Source organism: Marmota flaviventris, chromosome 1, assembly GCF_047511675.1.
Source record: "Marmota flaviventris isolate mMarFla1 chromosome 1, mMarFla1.hap1, whole genome shotgun sequence".
NCBI lineage: Eukaryota > Metazoa > Chordata > Mammalia > Rodentia > Sciuridae > Marmota > Marmota flaviventris.
In genome coordinates, this window is record NC_092498.1 from 91,523,082 (window position 1) to 91,544,534 (window position 21,453).

Genomic DNA, 21,453 nt, shown 5'->3' on the forward strand with positions numbered 1-21,453 from the left:
CAGGACTTAAGGAGTTTTCATGTGAATATGGTGATGTATTATGGAACATTGTGATTGTCTTAATGATCATGGGCATCCTGGTATCTAGTCCTAATATTTGACATGGTTTCTTACTTTGATAAAAGATCGGTGTAATTGAATATCTATTTTTGGAGCACCAATAAGGGGCTATGTTCAATGTTGCAGGCTAGACAATAATTCAAATAGCTCTATTGTCAAGAAATTTATGCGTCAGTTTTGGAAGTGGGGGGAAGATGTATCCAATTTAGCTCATCAGGAAAATTTTTTTCAGTACTAAGAGTGGGTGTTGGAAACTATACTATGGAAGAACGGAGGGAGGGTAGAATTGGAAAATGCTATGTGGAAGTAGTGGTATTGTATATTGGGGGCTGAGAATGTGTAGAAGGATTTTGTGAAGTTGAGATTGGAGAATGGAATCTGAAGGAAATGTGAACTAGATGAGAAAAGATATAAAAGCACTTATGGCAGAGTTATTTTATGTGGAGTATTTGGCTGGTGGGACTGGACGGCAGGAAGTACTGAAACCAAGGAGTTCTTTGAATGTCTTGTTTATGAATTGGCATTTAACCCTGGAGATACTGGAGTACTTCCAAAAAGGTTTTGAGTGGGTTGACAGCACAGTTGCATGTGTATTTGAAGATGATTATTTTGGTATATTTATTCTTATGACTTTTATTAAAGATATAGCCTTTTAACTGCTTGCTTTAGAAGAAACCAGAGAAATTTAATAGACCAAATAGTGGTTAAATGGCACATTGAACTCTTGATAGGAATTGACAATTCAGGAAATTTAAAGCTATTGTCATTATTCATAATCCATTTGATTTATCTGTTGAAATCATGTGAATTTAGACCAGGAATTTCCTGGCTATTATTTTTCCCCATAACTTTAATTAATTGATCATAGTTCAGTGTAGGTTACAGATGAGGAATATATTTTTACAAAATTAAGTTTTTTTTTTTGGGCACTGGGAATTGAACCCAAGGCCTCATGCATGCTAGGCAAGCACTCTACCTCAGAGTTATATCCATAGCTCTGAAGAGGTACTTTTAAAATTTTCTATTGTTTAGCCCGAATGGTGGCACACACCTAAATCCTAGTGGCTCAGGAGGCTGAGGCAGGAGGATTGTGAGTTCAAAGCCAGCTAAATCAGTGAGACCCTGTCTCTAAATAAAACACAGAATAGGGCTGGGGATGTGACTAAGTGGTCTAGTGCCCCTGAGTTCAATCCTCAGTATCCTCCACCCCCCCGCCAAAAAAATTCTATTGTTCAATGTTTTGGAAGTGCTCTCTGGGTTTGTTATTATGATTGGGTATTACTTTGAGAAATTTATCTCACTTGGAAATTAGTTATTTTTTTTTAAATTTATACCCTAGTATTATATACATCCCTTAAGAATTTTTCCTTTGGAAGAGGGTGAAGAAAGGAATGCCGAGTACATGGCCTCTTCTGTATGATATCATCTGATCTGAGTTTCATATATTATATAGGGAGTGATTCTGCAAAAAAAAAAAAAAGATCAGTATGAGAAAGAAAAGGGGAGAAGGAAGAGTGAAAGTGGGGAGGGAGGGAGAGGGAGTCTATGAATAAATATGTGAATGAGTGTGTGTCCTGGTGGTGAGGGTGACACTGCCTGTCAGCTCATCTTCCACTCCCAGATAGGTTTCTGGCACACTCACAATATACTTCTTTAGTGATTTAATTAGTTAATTTAGGGAAATTGCTATTTTGAGGAAAGTAAACTGAAAATAGATGGAAACACATTTTGAACAACCAAGGGTTCACACAGACTTTAGTTCTGAGAAATTTCCCATAGTAACTAAGGTCTTAAAACCTCCTTGCTTTGGCAAAGAAGATGAATTTCTGATTGTGTGTGTGTGTGTGTGTGTGTGTGTGTGTGTGTCCATGTCCATCCTTTTTTTTCTTTGTAGAAATTTTTCCCCTTGAATTTTAAGCTTTTCACATAATATTTTTTAGATCAGCCTAGCAATAACAATTACCATTTGCTGAATGCTTACCAGGTTCTAAGGCAATATGTATCTTTATTTTATTTACTACTTATAACAGCATCATGTAATATTCTCTCTGTACTACTGCTGTATAGATGAGGAAACTGATAGGGCTCTCAATACTGAAATAAAGATGCTTATCAGTTGATAAGCATGTCATCTTTATTAGCTATCTGTGTGTCCTTCCATCCATTGCCTCTCTCCTAATGCCCTCCAACCAGCTCTTTTATAATTTATGTCTCTGTGCAGGGTGTGCCATCTGCTTTTACTTCTCTCATTGCCTGACAACTCTCTCTTAACCTACAAGACCCACATGTTATCTTTTTTCTGAAGCTTTCCCTGATTCTTTTAGACATGGTTAATCATGCTCTGATAGCTTTTAAATAATTTTAATATTTCTCATTTCTTATATGGTTGTAATATTTAATCGTTTGCCTCTTCATTTTCACTGAACTTTTTAAAATTTATTTATCCTAATTTGTTATATATGACAGCAGAATGCAATTTAATTCATATTACACATATAGAGCACAATTTTTCAAGTCTCTGATTGTATATAAAGTAGATTCACACCATTCATGTCTTCATACATGTACTTAGGGTAATGATGTCCATCATTAGGATAATGATGTCCACCATCTTTCCTACCTGCATGTCCCTTTCCTTTCCCTCCCACCCCTTTGCCCTATCTAAAGTTCCTCCATTCCTCCCATGCTCACCCTCACCCTATTATGAGTCATCATCCTCATATCAAAGAAAACATTTGGCATTTGTTTTTTTTGGGATTGGCTAAAACTCACTTAGCATAATATTCTCCAACTCCATCCATTTACCTGCAAATGCCATGATTTTGTTCTCTTTTAATGCTGAGTAATATTCTATTTTGTATATATATCACCGTTTCCCTATCCATTTATCTACTGAAGGGCATCTAGGTTGGTTCCACAGTTTAGCTATTGTGAATTTGCGGGTATAAACATTGATGTGACAGTGTCCCTGTAGCTGGGTCAAATGGTGGTTCTATTCCAAGTTTTCCAAGGAATCTCCATACTGTTTTCCAGATTGGCCGCACCAATTTGCAGTCCCATCAGCAATGTATGAGTGTGCCTTTCCTCTTGCATTCACTGAACTTTTTGAGGGTCGCAAATTTGTGGATTTTTTTGCATGGAGGATGTTGTTAAAACTTGATCATTTTATCTGTTGAAATAATTCTTCCAATATTTATTTTATGATGCAAGTGATGATATAACATTTAAGACCTTCTTTTAGACTTTTAACATTGCATTCATACTGAATCTATCACATATAATGCTAATTTAACGAGTGCTTGTTTTTTCCTTATAATACATTATTAACCTTGTTCACAGTTTAGAGGGAAAGGCTGTGATAAATAGCTTGGTGAAACACACAGTAGTGGTCTTTGTAAAGCTATTAAAGTTTGCTATTAAAATGAGACACATTAAAATGTCAGAAGACAAGTTCATAGGAAGAGTTAGTATGTAGACCCAATGTTTATTTTCTTGAGTCTTAAAGTAATTAGTTTCATGAAGTTATTTACTGAGGTAACACTTGAATAGTAGTTGAGAATTTGTGTACTTTTACCCGGTACATAATTTAAAATATTAGTTATTTAGCTCGATGCATGCATTCTATTTGTTGATTTCCTGTGTTTGCTTAGGGTTTTAAAATAACTTGTTTATTTATGCTGATGCTTTTAAACATAGAATCTAAATTAGATTCTGAATTATTATTATTATGCACAAGTTACTTTGAAAATGTTCAAACAAAAAGAATTTGAAAGAGTAATAAGACAGAAGCTAGCTCTTTTATTCAAATTACTACTGATGATTAAGCTTAGCTAGAGAGTAGTGTGTATCCCAAAACAATGGTGGTAGTTTTATTTGTATGATGATATAAATGAAAAGTATAAAACTGATATGTAATGGCAAATTTATAACCCTGCAAGCTCTAGAAATCCACCTACTAGTTGTTTTTAAGGCAGTATCTATTGGAACCCTACTCCGATCATTTTTATGTGTTTGCTCATAGCAAACATGTTGTATCATTTTTGAATAAGGTTTGCACTAAAGATTAATGAGTTAGTGTTTCAGTTTTTCTGTAACAACAACAACAAAAATTTTTTCCATGCTGCATAAAAAGAGAGGAAGTTCTACAGACTTTTGGACTCTTCTGTTCCTATGTATCATTCTCTTGATGTTTCCTGTCTGCCTTTTTGACTATCTATACAGCTGTTTTTCAGACTTGGAGAAAGACCAAGTATTTTTGACAGCTGCATGCTGAACTGCAATATATGCTTGGCCACAGGTCATGTTTGCATTTTTTCCTTGTATTTTTTCTCATTGCAACGAAGAAATATGAGCATAGATTCAGAAGACATGTAGCATGCTGAGTAGTGGTAGTCTTCTTTCATGTATGCCATTCCACTTGCTCTCTTGCATAGATTGCACAAGAAAGGAAAGGGTACAGAGAAATGAGGAAATGTCATCCGGGAGTGTCCCCTATGGGGCCCTCATTGCCATAATAATGAATTACGGAAAATGCTCTGGGTCGTGCATGGTAGAAATAACTTCTGGACTGGGGACCCACCCATACACACATCCTTCTACACACCATTTTAGTGAATAGACTATATAATTTAATAGAGAAAACTGTTAATCCAGCAGTCATTTCAGAATATAATTAGTTTATGTATCATGTTAAAGCTTTGACTACATGATATTTTAACACAAGGAAATGAGATATGCTATTTAATAAATACTCATTTCATGAGGCTGTCATAATGGGACTTTACAGCTTTCATTCTCCATCCCCATAGGCACAAAAAATTATGTTTTTGAAAATAAACACTAATTTCCAAAGTCCTTTAAAAATGGTCTTAAAAGGTCCTTTCTCAATTTGTTTCCAGATCTTACAAATGATATTTCAAATCACAAGTTATTTTTTCTGTTTGCTTAAGATTAATAAAATAAATGTCTAAATTCTGATGAAATCTTCAACCTTCATAATTATTTTTTCTATATAGTGAAAGCATATTTTTTGAGGAAGTATCATTAAAATATTGTTATATTAGTTTTTTTTTTTTTGTACTGAGGATTGAAGCCAGGAGTGCTTAATCACTGAATCACATCCACAGCCCTTTATATTTTATTTAGAAGCAGAGTCTCGCCCAATTGCTAAGTGCCTTGCTAAGTTGCTAAGGGTGGCTTTGAAACTCATGATCGTCCTGCCTCAGCCTCCCAAGCTTCTGGGATTATTGATGTGAGTCACTGTGCCCAGCTGTTGTCATCTTTTTGATTGATTGCTTTTATCTTTTATGCTCTGTTGATAAAACTTGATTCATTATACTGTGGATCAAATCTAAGTGACTCTGCATCTTTGTATAATGTGTTCCTTTTCTCTCCCAGAAATTTCTGTGTTTTTTTACCTTGACTCCTATTCCCTTTGTCTGGCCTCTGCAGTCCACAATTCTTCCTACCTTTATCATGAAATCTTTCTCAGGAAGTTCACTATAATGAAACACTGCTTTCCTATAGCATTTAGTCTATTTTATGCAAATGATGACTTCTGTGGTTCTTTCTGAACTGTACCCATAGAAAGCCTCTATGATTCCAGACCTTATCCTCCTTATGCATTACTCTCCAGGGAGAGTAACTTTATGTCATTTAGATTTGTATATTATTATGTGTGATTTTTTTAAAGTGGATGGAAATTTTGCCTTCCAGTGATTCAGTAATATACAATAGAGCTAAATAGATGCTGATTGGAATGCTATTCTGTCACTTTCTAATTCTTTGATATTAAAAATTAAATTCTGTGAGTTTTAGTCTTTTCATGTATAAAATGGGACTATTATCTAATTTTTAGAGTTATTGAAAATTATAGCAAATAAAATGGTTAAATGTTTAGCACAAGGCCAGATTATAAAAGGTACTCAATAAATGACAGTTTAGTTAATCTTGTTGTCCTGAATTTCTTATAGGTCTTAATATGATATCAAGCATGTGGTAAGCACTTCTTTGGGTATGGTTCATGGTTAGGTCATTGAAATATCTCCTAAAATCTCATTGCTTTTATGAAGTTTTCTTGTTGGCTCTGTTCAGACCTTCAAAACTTTCATGACTTTTCTGGACTGTTTCTTCTATTCTCATTGTCTGTAAGAGGAACCTTTGGTATGTATTCTGAAGTGGTTTCAAAATATGATTTGAAGGATTTATTTATTTATTTTTGAGTAATGTTTTGGATTGATTCCCACATTTTTCTAAACATTAGTAGTCAAGATTGTAACAAATAGAACATTTTTCACATACTTCAAATTCATTATGTGAAACACAGTAAAATCTCAGCCAATTCGAACTGCAGATGAATAAATTATTTTGCCTAGCTTACTTCAGCTCAACAAACACTTACTAATGCCAGGCATTTTATAGCTGCTGGAATTACAAGGATGAGTAAGACAGGGTTTCTGCCTTTGAGTTTAGTCTAGGGTTAATGAGAGACACAGAAACAGATCATTTCGGTAGATGATTTGTTCTAAGATGATGGTAGGATGGGGCTCTATGGGGTCACAGACACAAGGTGATTGAAGGGGAGAGAGAGGTTTATAGGAGGAGATGAGCTTCAACCTATGCTGTCTCTCACAGGAAAAATAGGTTGATACATTTCATTCAGAATCAGAAACTCAATTCAAAATGGCTTCAATATAATGAGAATTTATTGCCAGAAAGTTCAGAGGTAGATTTGTCTCCAGATTAGCCTTGATGCACTGACTCAAATGATGCCTTATCTGGCTCTCTCCGAACTGTGCCCTTAGAAAGACTCTGTGATTCCAGACCTTATCCTCCTTATGCATTACTCTCCAGGGAGAGTGACTTTTTCTCTAGTTTTAGTTTCATTTAGGGATTTGGTTTCTTTCATTGAGTATAAATTATACTCATCTCTGAACCAACCACTGTGACTAGTGAGATACTAATTGGTTTACATAAGTCAGGGCCTAACCTCAAGCTTAGAATGAGGTCAGTCTCTTCCCATTCTGGCTAAGCATGTGAGGAGCATGGGAGGAGAGGAGATGGATGACCAAGAGGAAGCTAGCAAATGTCCAGTAAACCAGGGGAAGAAAAGTGGAATTTTTTTTTGAGAAGGTAAAACAAAAGTAAGGATAATGCATGCATCATTATGATGTGTATGGAAAAATAACAAGCAGTTAAACTTTAATCCAACATGTAGCATGAAACTTTGAAAATAATTATATTAATTTTAATGCAATTGAATATTTATTACTACTGGATCTCATTTCCATACATTATTTAATTCTCACAAGTTAGGCACAGTGTCTGACAGATAAGGAAATTTGAGCCCAGGCTCACAGCTAAGAATTGGTGGAACTGGTATCAAATGTAGATTATCTGGCTCTGGAGGCAATCCGCTTAGAATTTACAGTGTATTAAGTATCTCCTCTGTGTTGCCAGAGTTTCAGGAAATTAGCTTCTGATGTCATCCATGTTTATGGGAGTCAAGAGTGCCAGGTTTCTTTGGGGTTCAAATTTTCTTCAATCCCTTCTTTTATTTATTTATTTTTTTCCCTTTCATGCTAAGGCTCTAAAACTTCAGCATGCATCTGAATAGTCTTGCAGCTCTGCCCCACTACTGGAGTTTCTGATTCAGTAGGTTTAGATTTGGATCCTAGAATTTGCATTTCTTAGAAGTTTCTAGATGATGCTGATGCTACTAGTTTGGGGACCACATTTTAAGAACTACTTCTTTAAGGCCTTTGAGAGACTAAAAATTCAGGGTTCAATGACAACCACATATTGAAATGAACACTCTTTTTTTTTAGCACTGGAGATTGAACCCAGAGATACTCTCACTGAGTGACACCCCAACCCCTTATTTTATTTTTTTAAATTTTGAAACAGGGTCTTTCTTAGTTGCTTAGTCTGGCCTTGAACTTTCAATCCTCCTATTTCAGCCACCAGAATAGCTGGGGTTACAAATGTGCATCACGATGCCTAGCATGAATACAAATATTATTTATACTTCTACTTGCATGAACATATGCTCTGACCTCACAGTCTTTAATAATGCAGATATCAAGAGTATATTTTGGTTACTGTGATATCCTCTCCCACAGATCAAGGTCATTTGGTACATGTTTCACATACAAATTTATATATATTTAAACACTCCATTTTTATATACTTTTACTGTGAAAAGTGTTTAGAAAAAGTAACAACAACAGCTGGGTGGGTGGCATACACCTGTAATCCTAACTACTTGGGAGGTTAAGGCAGGAAGATTGCAAGTTTAAGACTAGCCTGGGCAATTTGGTGTGACCCTGTCTCAAAAATTAAAAAAGGATTGGGGAAGTAGTTCAGTGGTAGAGCACCTCTGGTTTTAATTCCCAGTATTGCAATTGATAAATAAATAAATAATAATAATAATAATAATAATAATAATAATAATAATAATAATAAAAGAGTAACTAGAAGGAAGACCAGTAATGCAGAAGGAGGGGAGTAGGGGGAGGGAGAAAGGAAGGGAAAGTGGGGACTGAAATAGAGCAAATTATATTATATGCATGTATGGATATGTCAATGAATCACATTATTATATGTAACTATAATGCACTAACAAAAACATAAAAAAGAAAAAGTAGCACATACATTCATGTTTTTGCTCTTAAGAGTTAATGGTTGTAACTGTACATGTGTCTACAGACATACATTTTTTTGGTGAACTATTTGAAATAAGTTACAGACCTGTACCTCTTTTCTCATAGATACTTCAGCATATATCTTCCAATAAGAATGTTCTCTTACATGATCATAATACTGTGATCACACTTAAGAAAATTAACTGTAATTACTTAATGTTATTTAACATGGAGTCATATTAAAATTTCTTTAGCTCTGCTTTTTATCAGGTTGTGTTTTGGTGCCAGGATTTAATCAAAATCAAATTTTAAGAGGCATCAATAATGGCTGAATCTCGAGAAAGAGATAGTTTTTGTGCTTTTTAGTACAGTATAGGTTTGGTTGCTTTAATGAAGACCCAGTTTAATGATGACTTAAATGAAAAAGAAGTTTATTTCTGTCATATTTTACCACCTGGAGATAAAGTGGTCCAGGATTGGTTAGGAGGGCTCTATTTTTCTCATATCTGAGGCCAAGACAGCTGCTTCAGACCTACTACCATCATGATTCTAAGAGGGGAGTGGAGTGCATAGTTGGCCCTTTTTAAGGGCATGCTTGAGAATTGTACATTTGACCTTTGCTCCTGTCTCATTAACATTGTTGTCCTATGATGTGTCTGTAAGAGAGGACTGTAAATGTAGGCTTTATTTTGGATCACTATGTTTCTAGTGACAATTCATAGTTCTAGAACTAAAGAAAGAATGGCTATTGGAAGGAACAGTTAGCATCTCCGTCAAAGCTCTTTTTGCAAATGACTGAGTTATAGCAAGTTACATTAAATCCATGTAATAACTTTTCCTTTTTTGTTAGTACATTAGCTGTCACTGCTTACAGCTGATATTTATCTTTACCCTTTTTAAAAATTTTTTTCTTTCTTTTTTTTATTGGTTGTTCAAAACATTACAAAGCTCTTGACATATCATATTTCATAATTAGATTCAAGTGGGTTATGAACTCCCATTTTTACCCCAAATACAGATTGCAGAATCACATCGGTTACACATCCACATTTTTACATAATGCCATATTAGTAACTGTTGTATTCTGCTACCTTTCCTATCCTCTACTATCCCCCCTCCCCTCCCCTCCCATCTTCTCTCTCTACCCCATCTACTGTAATTCATTTCTCTCCTTGTTTTTTTCCCATTCCCCTCAAACCTCTTATATGTAATTTTGTGTAACAATGAGGGACTCCTTCCATTTCCATGCAATTTCCCTTTTCTCTCCCTTTCCCTCCCACCTCATGTCTCTGTTTAATGTTAATCTTTTCCTCCTGCTCTTCCTCCCTGCTCTGTTCTTAGTTGCTCTCATTATATCAAAGAAGACATTTGGCATTTGTTTTTTAGGGATTGGCTAGCTTCACTTAGCATAATCTGCTCTAATGCCATCCATTTCCCTGCAAATTCCATGATTTTGTCATTTTTTAGTGCTGCGTAATACTCCATTGTGTATAAATGCCACATTATTTTATCCATTCATCTATTGAATGGCATCTGGGTTGGTTCCACAGTCTACCTATTGTGAATTGTTCTGCTATGAACATCGATGTGGCAGTTTCCCTGTAGTACGCTCTTTTAAGGTCTTCAGGGAATAGTCCGAGAAGGGCAATAGCTGGGTCAAATGGTGGTTCCATTCCCAGCTTTCCCAGGAATCTCCATACTGCTTTCCAAATTGGCCACACCAATTTGCAGTCCCACCAGCAATGTACAAGAGTACCCTTTTCCCCACATCCTCGCCAGCACTTGTTGTTGTTTGACTTCATAATGGCTGCCAATCTTACTGGAGTGAGATGGTATCTTAGGTGGTTTTGATTTGCATTTCTCTGACTGCTAGAGATGGTGAGCATTTTTTCATGTACTTGTTGATTGATTGTATGTCCTCCTCTGAGAAGTGTCTGTTCAGGTCCTTGGCCCATTTGTTGATTGGGTTATTTGTTATCTTATTGTCTAATTTTTTGAGTTCTTTGTATACTCTGGATATTAGGGCTCTATCTGAAGTGTGAGGAGTAAAAATTTGTTCCCATGATGTAGGCTCCCTATTTACCTCTCTTATTGTTTCTCTTGCTGAGAAAAAACTTTTCAGTTTAAGTAAGTCCCATTTGTTGATTCTTGTTATTAACTCTTGTGCTATGGGTGTCCTATTAAGGAATTTGGAGCCCGACCCCACAATATGTAGATCGGAGCCAATTTTTTCTTCTATCAGACGCCGTGTCTCTGATTTGATATCAAGCTCCTTGATCCATTTTGAGTTAACTTTTGTGCATGGCGAGAGAAGGGGATTCAGTTTCATTTTGTTGCATATGGATTTCCAGTTTTCCCAGCACCATTTGTTGAAGATGCTATCCTTCCTCCATTGCATGCTTTTAGCCCCTTTATCAAATATAAGATAGTTGTAACTTTGTGGATTAGTCTCTGTGTCCTCTATTCTGTACCATTGGTCCACCCACCTGTTTTGGTACCAGTACCATGCTGTTTTTGTTACTATTGCTCTGTAATATAGTTTGAAATCTGGTATCACTATACCGCCTGATTCACACTTCCTGCTTAGCATTGTTTTTGCTATTCTGGGTCTTTTATTTTTCCATATGAATTTCATGATTGCTTTATCTATTTCTACAAGAAATGCCATTGGGATTTTGATTGGCATTGCATTAAACCTATAGAGAACTTTTGGTAATATCGCCATTTTGATGATGTTAGTTCTGCCTATCCAAGAACAGGGTATTTTTTTCCATCTTCTAAGATCTTCTTCTATTTCTCTCTTTAGGGTTCTGTAGTTTTCATTGTATAAATCTTTCACCTCTTTTGTTAGGTTGATTCCCAAGTATTTTATTTTTTTTGAGGATATTGTGAATGGGGTGTTTTTCCTCATTTCTGTTTCAGACGTTTTGTCGCTGATATACAGAAATGCCTTTGATTTATTCGTGTTGATTTTATATCCTGCCACTTTGCTGAATTCATTTATTAGTTCTAGTAGTTTCTTTGTAGACCCAGGAGCCCTATTTTCTTGAACGACTGGGCACACTCTCCGTGTTTGCCATTCCCTCAGACCCTAAGTTTGTGGAGCTTGGGGCTGAGAACCCTAAGCGAATTTTGCTTGCCCTCCGGTAGCCACGCCCCCGGTAGCTGGTGCAAGAGACCTCAGTTGTCAGCACTGTTGGGAGTGGTAGCCGGGGGGTTCCGCGCCGCAGGTCCCGCACCACTCCTGATTCCCTCGGTCTGAGTATCGCGCTCATGGGAGAGCTGGTAGGGGCCCTTAAGGTTTCCCCGCTGTGTGGAGAGGAAGGGCTAGGGGGTTACACACCTGTCGCCGCCGGTTTCAATGAAGTTATCTTTTTGCTGCATTCTGGTGACGTCAGTTCTCTGCCATGGTGGTATCCCATACAAATGGCGACAGTTCGTTCCTTTTGCCGGGTGACCAATGCAACGGGTGGGTCCTGACTCCCAAGCCCTGTCTCAATCCTGTGTCCACTGCCTATGAAGGCTCGGTTGATATTAACCTCCGCAGGTTCAGAAGGGCCAACCAGTTGTTTCAGCGGGATCGTTTAGTGCTGAGTCACAGCAGTTCGTCTGCGAGAAACAGGCGAACGGGAGCTTGAATTCAGCCGATCTGGGCTCGGTGTGTGTTCTGAGAGGCCCAGACTGTTCGCCCCAGATCCACGTCAGCTCAGCATTGCCTAGTGATCCTGAGCAAACAGCATTTAGATGGTTTATGACTCCCTATGCCCGCACAGCTGAAGAGGTCAGAGACTTGATCTCTTTGCGCCCGCCGCCATGTTGGATCTCTCTTTACTCCTTTTCTAATTTGATAATTTCTTTTCTCTGGGCTGGGGAAGCAAACAATAAATACCCTCATAATAATTCTGTAATTTATTGTTTTCCTTATATGTACTATATAATGTTAGGAATTTTGACATTTAATCTCTAACTTGAAACTTTTTTCAGCTTTTTTGAGGTATTATGGAGAAATAAAAATCATATATATTGAAGATGCACAATGTGATGTTTTAATATGTGTATATACTTGAAATAATTATCTTAATCAAGCTAATTAACAAGCTCATCTCCCCACATAATTACTTTTTAATTTTTAATTTTAATTTTTTTGTGGTGCAAACACTTAAGATCTATTCTTTTAGCAAATTTCAAGTGTATGATACATTGTTATTCACTGTTTAGTCACCATACTATACATTAGGTTTCTAGAACTTACATGCCTTATAACTGCAGTACCTTTTGTATAACTTTGTACCCTTTGACCAGTGTCCCCCCACATTCCCCACATCCCCTTTCCCTGTCAACCTGTCTTCTACTCTGTTTCTGTGAATTTGACTTTTTTAGATTCTATAAGGGAGATCATGTAGTATTTTTCTTTCTATCTAGCTTATTTCACTTAGCGTGATGCCCTCTAGGTTTATCCCTGTTATTGTAAAGGCAATCCCAAACGTGGGTGAGGTGATATCTCATTGTGGTTTTGATTTTCATTTCCCTGGTGATTAGTGATGATGTATACATTTTCATATATCTATTGACCATTCTTACCTCTTCTATGGAAAAATGTCTATTCAGCTCCTTTGCTTACTTCTTAAATTGAGTTATTTGTTTTATTGCTGTTAAGAGTTCCTATTTTAGAAGCTAATCTCTTATCAGATACAGGGTTTGCAAATATCTTCTTTTATTCTAAGTGTGTTGCCTTTTCATTTTGTTGATTGTTTTCTTTGCTGTTCAGTGCTTTTTAATTTTATAATAATCTCATTTTTATATTTGTTTTTGTTGCCTATTCTTCTGTTTTACTATATTAAAAAAAACTTTTATTTATTCCTTTAAGCTCACTATTACTGAGCTTCCTCTGTGTTTTATTCTAGGAGTTTTACAGTTTCAGGTTTTATGTTTAAGTCCTTAATCCAGTTTGAGTGGATTTTAGTGTATGGTGGAAGATAAAGATCCAATTCTTTCTTTCTGTGTGTGTGGATATCTAGTTTTCCCAACATCATTTAATGAAGAGGCTGCATTTTTCCCATTTCATATTCTTGGGGCCTTTGTTGAAGATTGGTTGATCAACTTGGAGCTATTATACAAATATACTCATTTTATAAATGAAGAGGCTGAAGCCCCAGGAGTATCTGCAACTTGTTTATAAAAACTACAGTTGTTGGACCATAACTAAAATAAGAATTGATGCCCTGAATGAGACCTGGGGATTCTACTAATAAAAGATTTTCCTTATAATTACAAAGTTTTTGCAGCATCCATTTCCAACACTTGGAAGCATTTTTATTTCTCAGTGCTGGGAGCAGACAGGTACTCTTTGCTTCTGTGAATACACACATACAACCTGCTAGTACATCTAGCATGCATACACCTCTTTGGGGAACCTTTAATAATATGGAAGACAAGGACTAAATTAAAAGATAAAAAGTATGCATATTAAAAACCTGAACATTGAGAGAATATCTTTTTTTTTAAAAAAAAAATATATATATATATTGTTTAGATGTAGATGGACACAATATATTTATTTTATTTATTTATGTGGTGCTGAGGATCAAACTCAGTGCCTCACACATGCTAGATATGTGCTTTACTACTAAGCCACAGCCCCATCCCCCAGAGAATACCTTTTTTAATTAAAAGATTTTTATTGATGCATGTTAATTATACAAAATGGTGGGTTTCATTGTGGCATATCCATGCATACATAAAAACATCATTTGATTAGTCCCTATGTCTCTAAAGAGATCTCTGAGTGGTTCAGTATATATGTTTAGTGAATGTTCATTTGTTGAAACAGTATTCAATTTTTTAAGTGTCCCTTGAAACTTAAGGATGATTAACCCTTTGTATTGGTAAATATGAGCCAGAATATGTTGCAGTTAAAAAGCACCCTTAAATCTGTTTGTTTTCTCTTTTAATGATAACCTTCTTTGGCTATATGTGTTTCTTTTGAAAATTGTTCAGCTATATTATTATCCTTAGATAAAAAGAAATTGCATCTATTTCTATGCAATTTGATTTCTTTGAGCAAAGCCACTCTTTGAAATTTAAATATACTATATACAATATTGCTAGGGATATATGAGGTATTAAGGAATAATTACTATAGGACTTGCTGTATATGGAAGTATGAGCTAGAAAAGACAAACTAGAAGGTTGACCTTTTATTTATTCCTTTAATGACTGGCTTAATTTTACTCTGACATAGTTTCACCCTATACAGTAAGTGATGAGATACATTAATCATCAAAGCAGAGCATGCAGAGTTATAGCCACTAGATCTTTTTCAGATTAGTGATATTATAAAAATCATCATCATCTTAGTATATTTTAAGAACTGTGAGTTTCATAATTAATACTGATAGATTAATAAAAGTCACCTAAAATCAATCTATTGTTTAAGGCAAGCAGGGATTCACGTTTTTCAATATTTGTATTTTTCACTCCCAACCCTGCTTAGCATTGTGATGTATACACAATTAGTGTGTAAGACAAGTTTATGGATTTTATCTGGAGTGTGTGTGTGTGTGTGTGTGTGTGTGTGTTTTGTGTGCTGGGGAGAGAATCCAGGACCTCTCACATGCTAAGCATGCATCTCATCATTGAGCTATAGCCTCCTGTCTGTTGTGCTTGACTAATCTAGATCATTTTAAAGTATGGAATTGACATAGGGTGAACAAGAGTAGCAGTTCCATAAACAAGAGTTTTTGTTGTATTTCTGAATTTGGAAAAAATTGTATCTTACCCAGAGTCATGATTATTCTTAGGGATTATTTTGTGGTAGAAGATTTCAGCATATGATGAATAAAAATAAATGTACTTAAAATTATAGACATACTTAAATAATGTAAAAATTGGGAAATGTATGTATATTAATAGTAGTAACCTGATAGCTTCATTTGTTTGTAATTTAAAATTTAAACTACCATGCAGTTGCCTCTTGGGGAAAAATTAATATTTTATTTTTTTGTGTGGCAGATAGTAATAAAATAAACCATTATAATTACAAAAAGACTAGGTTATCTAATTTCTTCTAATTCTTTCTTAGGTCGAGATTTGATTTGTATCCAGTCTATGGATGGGATGTTGATGGTGTTTGAGCAGGAGAGCTATGCTTTTGGGAGATTTCTGCCTGGTTCTCTTCTGCCTGGCCCTCTTGCTTACAGTTCCCGTACAGATTCCTTCATTACTGTCTCTTCCTGCAGACAAGTGGAAAGTTACAAGTATGTTTGTAAATTAAATCTTTGAAATCATAATTTTATTGGTTTGTTGCTGATTAATTCTTTTCCACAAAGAACTTGAATATTTCAAATGAAAAACAGACTGGTTTCTTTGATAAAATGTAGTTGTGCTTAGAGCATATCACTTTTTATTATAAAATATTTGAAAGGCAGTGTAGTGCAGTGATTTGTGAGGAGGTGCTGAAGTCTCTCTCTCTCTCTCTTTTTTTTGCTCATAGCTATCAGTGTCCTTATCTAGGCTCTAAAGGAGGTAATAATGCTCATTTTGACAAGGTTGTTATAAGGATTAATGGATGTCAGGTTGCCTCTCTGTAGAAAATGCTCAACAGTTACTGTGATTATTCCGTGAATCATAATAAAATAATGTTGAATGAAAAAAACCAGACAAGAATGTGCTTGTATGAAATGATTTTATACCAAAAAAAGAATGTATATGACATTGGAAAAATAGTAGAAAAGATCTAAGTATTATTATGAACGTTAATGATTTAAAAAAAAACTATTCTGAGGAAAGGTGAACTATGAAAATGATCCTATGAAAACAGCTTATAGCTGGGCATGGTGGTATATGCCTGTAATCTCAGTGACTTAGGAATCTGAGCCACAAAGATTTTAAGTTTGAGGCCAGCTTCAGCAACTTAGCAAGACACTGTCTCAAGTAAAATATAAAAAGTACTGAAGATGTGTCTTAGTGGTGAAGTGCTTCTGGGTTCAGGCTCCAGTATATAAAAAAAAAAAAAGGTTTATACTTTTTGCTAGAAATTCTTTTTGATCTTGGTGAATTGTGTTTGAGAGAGACCATTTTCTTCTTTGTCAACTAAACTTTAATAAAAATTGAAGCTTTTTGTTGGGAGGAAGATTGGAGAAAAAAAGTAGAAATTCAGAATGGGGAAAAAAATAGAGCTGGAGGGTTTTAAAACTTCAGTTATTTTATTGTTATCTTTGTGATACAACATTTAAAAATTTAAACATCTAAATAACACATCATTATAGAACCTGATTTTTCCCAAGGTGAGAATATATAAATTCATTAGCAGATAACTGTAAAATTTTTGTCTTCAAGTATCAATATTGTATATATTGTGAGTTAATGCAATTTCCCCTTCATAAATGGCAGTGTACCCTCTGTGAATAATTGTTGGGTCACCTAGGGTTTAAAATCCTGAAAATAAGCAACTGTTTGTGACTATGCAAAAGTTGATGCAGGTAGTGTATCATGTTATATTCCTTCTGTAACTAACTTAGTTCTGAACTAAAGGAAATCAGTGAATTGTGGCTACTGGTAATAAATAAAATATTATATATATCTTGAGAGGTTGAGAGAACTATCTATGTCATTTACTCAGGCCTGCCAAAAGTTAAGCAGTATTAAGAAGATCTGCTTTTCAGCTTTCCACCCAGCTTCTTCTCCTCACCTACTTGCCAAGTAGTGTTATGCTAGGGTCACAATGCAAAGAATTGAATGTTCCATTACTTACTCTTTGAAATATGTATATAGGAATTAATTTGGTAATAACTCCAGGAGTTATTGGGTGAGGAAGTGGTGCATAGTTTGCTTACTGTTAATGTGTGTGTTTAATTTCACAGAAGCCTACATTGTTTTAACTGTGGAAATTCTCCAGCATACCAATTTATTAAATTCATCTCCATCTAGTACTAAAAATGCATGCTTTATCCATTATGAAACTTTTTTTTATAATGGTAAAAATGAATGAAATGTAATTATGATTAAATGACAATCGAGCGGTTTTAAGTTCTATGTTGTACTTTCAAGTTTTATAGGTTAAATTCAGTAATAATCACTGGTGTAATTTAGGATTGGAGAAAGCATGAAAACTATAGGTTTGTTCTTTTGAGGCTTCACTAAATCTATTATCTATTAATAGAATGTAGTTGGCTAATAGCATAGGTTTTTAAGATATAGTTCATTTTCATTTTTGATATTGACATTTAATTACTTTAATCTCTGCTCAGTCATGTTCATGCAGAAACTAATGTGAGTTTTGGATCTCAAATTTTTTAGTTTGCATTACAATCTCCTGGGCATCTGGTTATAGAATGAGCCATCATTCTAGTACCTTAGATGTATTGGGGATAAGATCCAGAAATCTTCATTATAAATGCATATTCCTAGTGATTCTAATTCAGGACACGCTTTCATTGTGATTTTTCTTTTGAATTGAAAGAATTGTTTGTCTTTTTGGACTAGGGGAAAGGGCTTTTGTATTGTTCTCTGGCATGTGGGTTCAAACTTTGAATCCTCTTTTATTTTTTTTTTTTCCTTTCCTTTGCCTGTCAGAATTATTTAGTCAGTAAACACTGCCCATTCTAACTTTAATTCTCTTATTCAGCCCTTGCTTCCCATTATCATTGGTTCAGGCCTTTATCATTTCACTTGGCTTTCTGCACCCCCCCCCCCCCCTGCAATCTAGTATTTGAAAGGTCTTTCTTATATCTGTGCTTTTAAATCACTTCTTGAGTCTAGAATAAACTTCATTTTCCATTTCAAAATCTGAACTTTTTTAGATAGCTGGCCTTCTGTAATCCCAGGGTTTCACAACCATAGATTCAACCAATCTTTGATTGAAAGTGTTCCAAAAAAAGGTATCTGTTACAGACTTTTTTGGGTCATGATTCCCTAAACAATACAGCATAACAACTATTTACATAGCATTAGGTATTATAAGCAATCTACATGTGATTTAAAGTACATAGAAGGGTTGGGGATATAGCTCAGTAGTAGAGTGCCTGTCTAGCATACACAAGGCCCTGGGTTTGATCCCCAGCGCCACAAAGCAAAACAGAAGTATACAGGAAGATATGTGTAGATTATAGGCAAATACTATGAAACTTAATGTAAGAACTTTGAGTATTTGCAGCTTTGGGAATCCACAGAGGTGAGGGTTGGGGGGCTCCTGGAAACAGTTCCTTATGAATATCAAAGGACGACTGTATTGACATTCAGTGCTTTTATAATCCAGCCCATTTAACCTCTATGATGTAGACTTTTCAGATTTGGATGGGACTTTTAAAGTTAACTGGTTCAACTATTCTTTTTTCATCTCTTAGATATAAAATTGCCAAAAAACATTGAATTTTTTAACCCAATATTGTATATGTTGCTATCTGTATCATACAGACATGTTCCAGAGTATGTCTTATACTATCAGTTCTTAAGAAAAGAAATGTCTTAACCATCTGTTCACTGACTGAATAATTTAGTTCATTTATTTAGTCATTCAATTAGCCATTGTTTTTCAAGAACCTTCTCTTCAGCAAACTTCTTCACAGTAGAAAGGGCAAACAAGGTTTCACATAACTTCCTGTTTCTCAAGAGAGCTACAAGTCTTCCTCCTCGCCCATGTTTTTGTTTTTCTGCTCATTCTCATGGAACAAAAAGGAAAAAAAAAAAACCTGGAGATAGTTAGAAAAGGAAAATAACTTAATTAAAAGCAGGTAATAATCAGAAACTTACATGGGGCTGAATTTGCATTTGATCCTTTTCTCTCCACTATGTATTTGAGAAGTTTGTATGTACCCTGTCGATTGGAGAAATAGTAAGTAAAAATGTAACATATGCACAAAAAAAAAAAAAAAAAAAGAACCTTCTCTGCTACACACTGTGCAAGGTACTGGAAATGAAGAGTTAAATAAGATCTGTCTATTGTCCTCAAGTAGTATTCAAGCCAGTGTAAGAGGCAGCAAGTTGATCAGCTATTTCTGTACTTTGTGATACCGGCTACAGCAGAGCTTTGCTGAGGAGGTCTGTATCACAGTGCACGTTAACTGGTTCAACTACACTTTTTTTTTTTAAATCTCCTAGATTAAAATTGTCTAAATACATTGATTTTTGCCCAATATGATATATTGCCTTCTGTATCATACTGACATGTTCTGGCTTTTAAGTGCTGCATGCTTTCACTGATATTAAATATTTGCCCCTTTGTTTTTCTTCTTGATTGGAATCAGTGTTCCTGGATGACAAGGAATTTTGTATCCCCCTGAAATGCATCATACTTTGCCAAGAGTAGGTGTTTAATAGCAATTCCATGAAGGAGTAAAGTATGTAAAGAAAGCTTCTGTTTTGTGACAGGCGTTTTTCAATGAAAATTGTTCTCCTGGCATAATCAAGAATTTTTTAGCTATCATGAAATGAACATAATAATGCTTTGTATGCTGAGTTTCCATTTCTAGTAAAGTTCTCCAGGTTAAATATTAAGGTCCTAAAAATCACCTGGTACCCTTTGAGGTGACAACTGTGTTTCATTTGAAAATAAATGATTTCAGAGGGTTTACTTTGGTGCTCTGTGACACATCGATCCATATTTTAGTTACTTACTGCTGTTTTTATGATGTGATATGGAAGAGCACTAAATTATATGGTTGCATTTGTCATTGGTGCTCCATGGGACTGGTTAAACTTTGAGTCAGAAAGTACTGCCATTCACCTAGAGTTGCTGTATTTGTGATTAGCACCTTTCTGTTCTGAGAAACATGTCTGACACTCTTTCATAAAATCTTATTGCATGGGGCCTGATTATTCTTTCAGCAGTCTCAACAAGGGAATTTTATTCTTTAGCTTATATCACTGAACACTTGAGTGGTAAGAAAAAAAGGAATCAAGTGTTTTCTTTATTTCAGACTTTCCAAGTCTGCTTGGATTTGTTTCGTTTTGGAAATAGATTTTCATGTACATTATTGGTCACAGTTAAGAGGAGTTAAGGGAGAACCATAAAACAGATGCTATTATAAGTTTGTCATCATCTAAACTTACTGTCAGTTATGTTTAAGTAATAAAATACTCTTCTGAGTTGTCTTCCAGGAAGTGAATAGTCTGGATTTGGAAATCAGGAGTCAATTTCGGCTGTGTCTCTGCCTGCTGTTTTGATGTTAATGAGGCCACTTTAGGGGTTCACTTATTCCTCAGATGAAATAATAACCCTTAGTAGTTATGTAAGAAGCTTCAAACAGCTCAAGAAGCTTTGGATTTTAGCAACAATATCATTAATATCCATATCATCCTCAGGTAGGCTGGTGTCTCAGGAAATAAACCACCTATGTAATTAATTGCCTGGGGTTAGATCTATAGTGGGACCAGTTCTGGGATAATGTTCTAGTCACCAGTGCATACTGTTTCTGTTATTATGAAATAGAAATAGAAAAACATTCCTATTTGGAGACTTGGAAGGTGAGGCCTAATTATTTGGCACTTTTGGAGACTTTGGGATTTTGATGGTCAGTCTGAGATGGTATAGAGATATTTGCTGCAGCTGCCTGTGAAATCTTTTAACATGGTTTTACAAGGATCTTTTCCCTCCTACCTTTTTTGTCTCATTTCCCATGACTCATTTCTCCCTGCCATGCACCTCTCCTAAACTCCTACTGGGGCCTTTCATGTCTCTTTCACTGCTGCATGCTTTTACATGTGCTATTTGTTTCATCATATGCTTTTTTCTCTTTGCCAGCATGACAAATTT

The 21,453-nt window shown here is 35.4% G+C and overlaps 1 protein-coding gene across 3 annotated transcripts in view; it reads left to right on the forward strand.

Annotated features, from left to right (window-relative positions):
• Window positions 1–21,453, forward strand: part of Bbs9 (Bardet-Biedl syndrome 9) — a 507,346-nt gene that overhangs the window by 115,312 nt on the left and 370,581 nt on the right. For all 3 annotated transcript variants that reach the window (XR_011706693.1, XM_027939697.2, XM_071608408.1), the window contains exon 6: window positions 15,784–15,958. Coding sequence is in view for 2 of the 3 variants with exons in the window: in XM_027939697.2 (XP_027795498.1) it covers window positions 15,784–15,958 (175 nt within the window). In the remaining variant the exon portion in view is untranslated. The remainder of the gene's footprint in view (window positions 1–15,783; window positions 15,959–21,453) is intronic.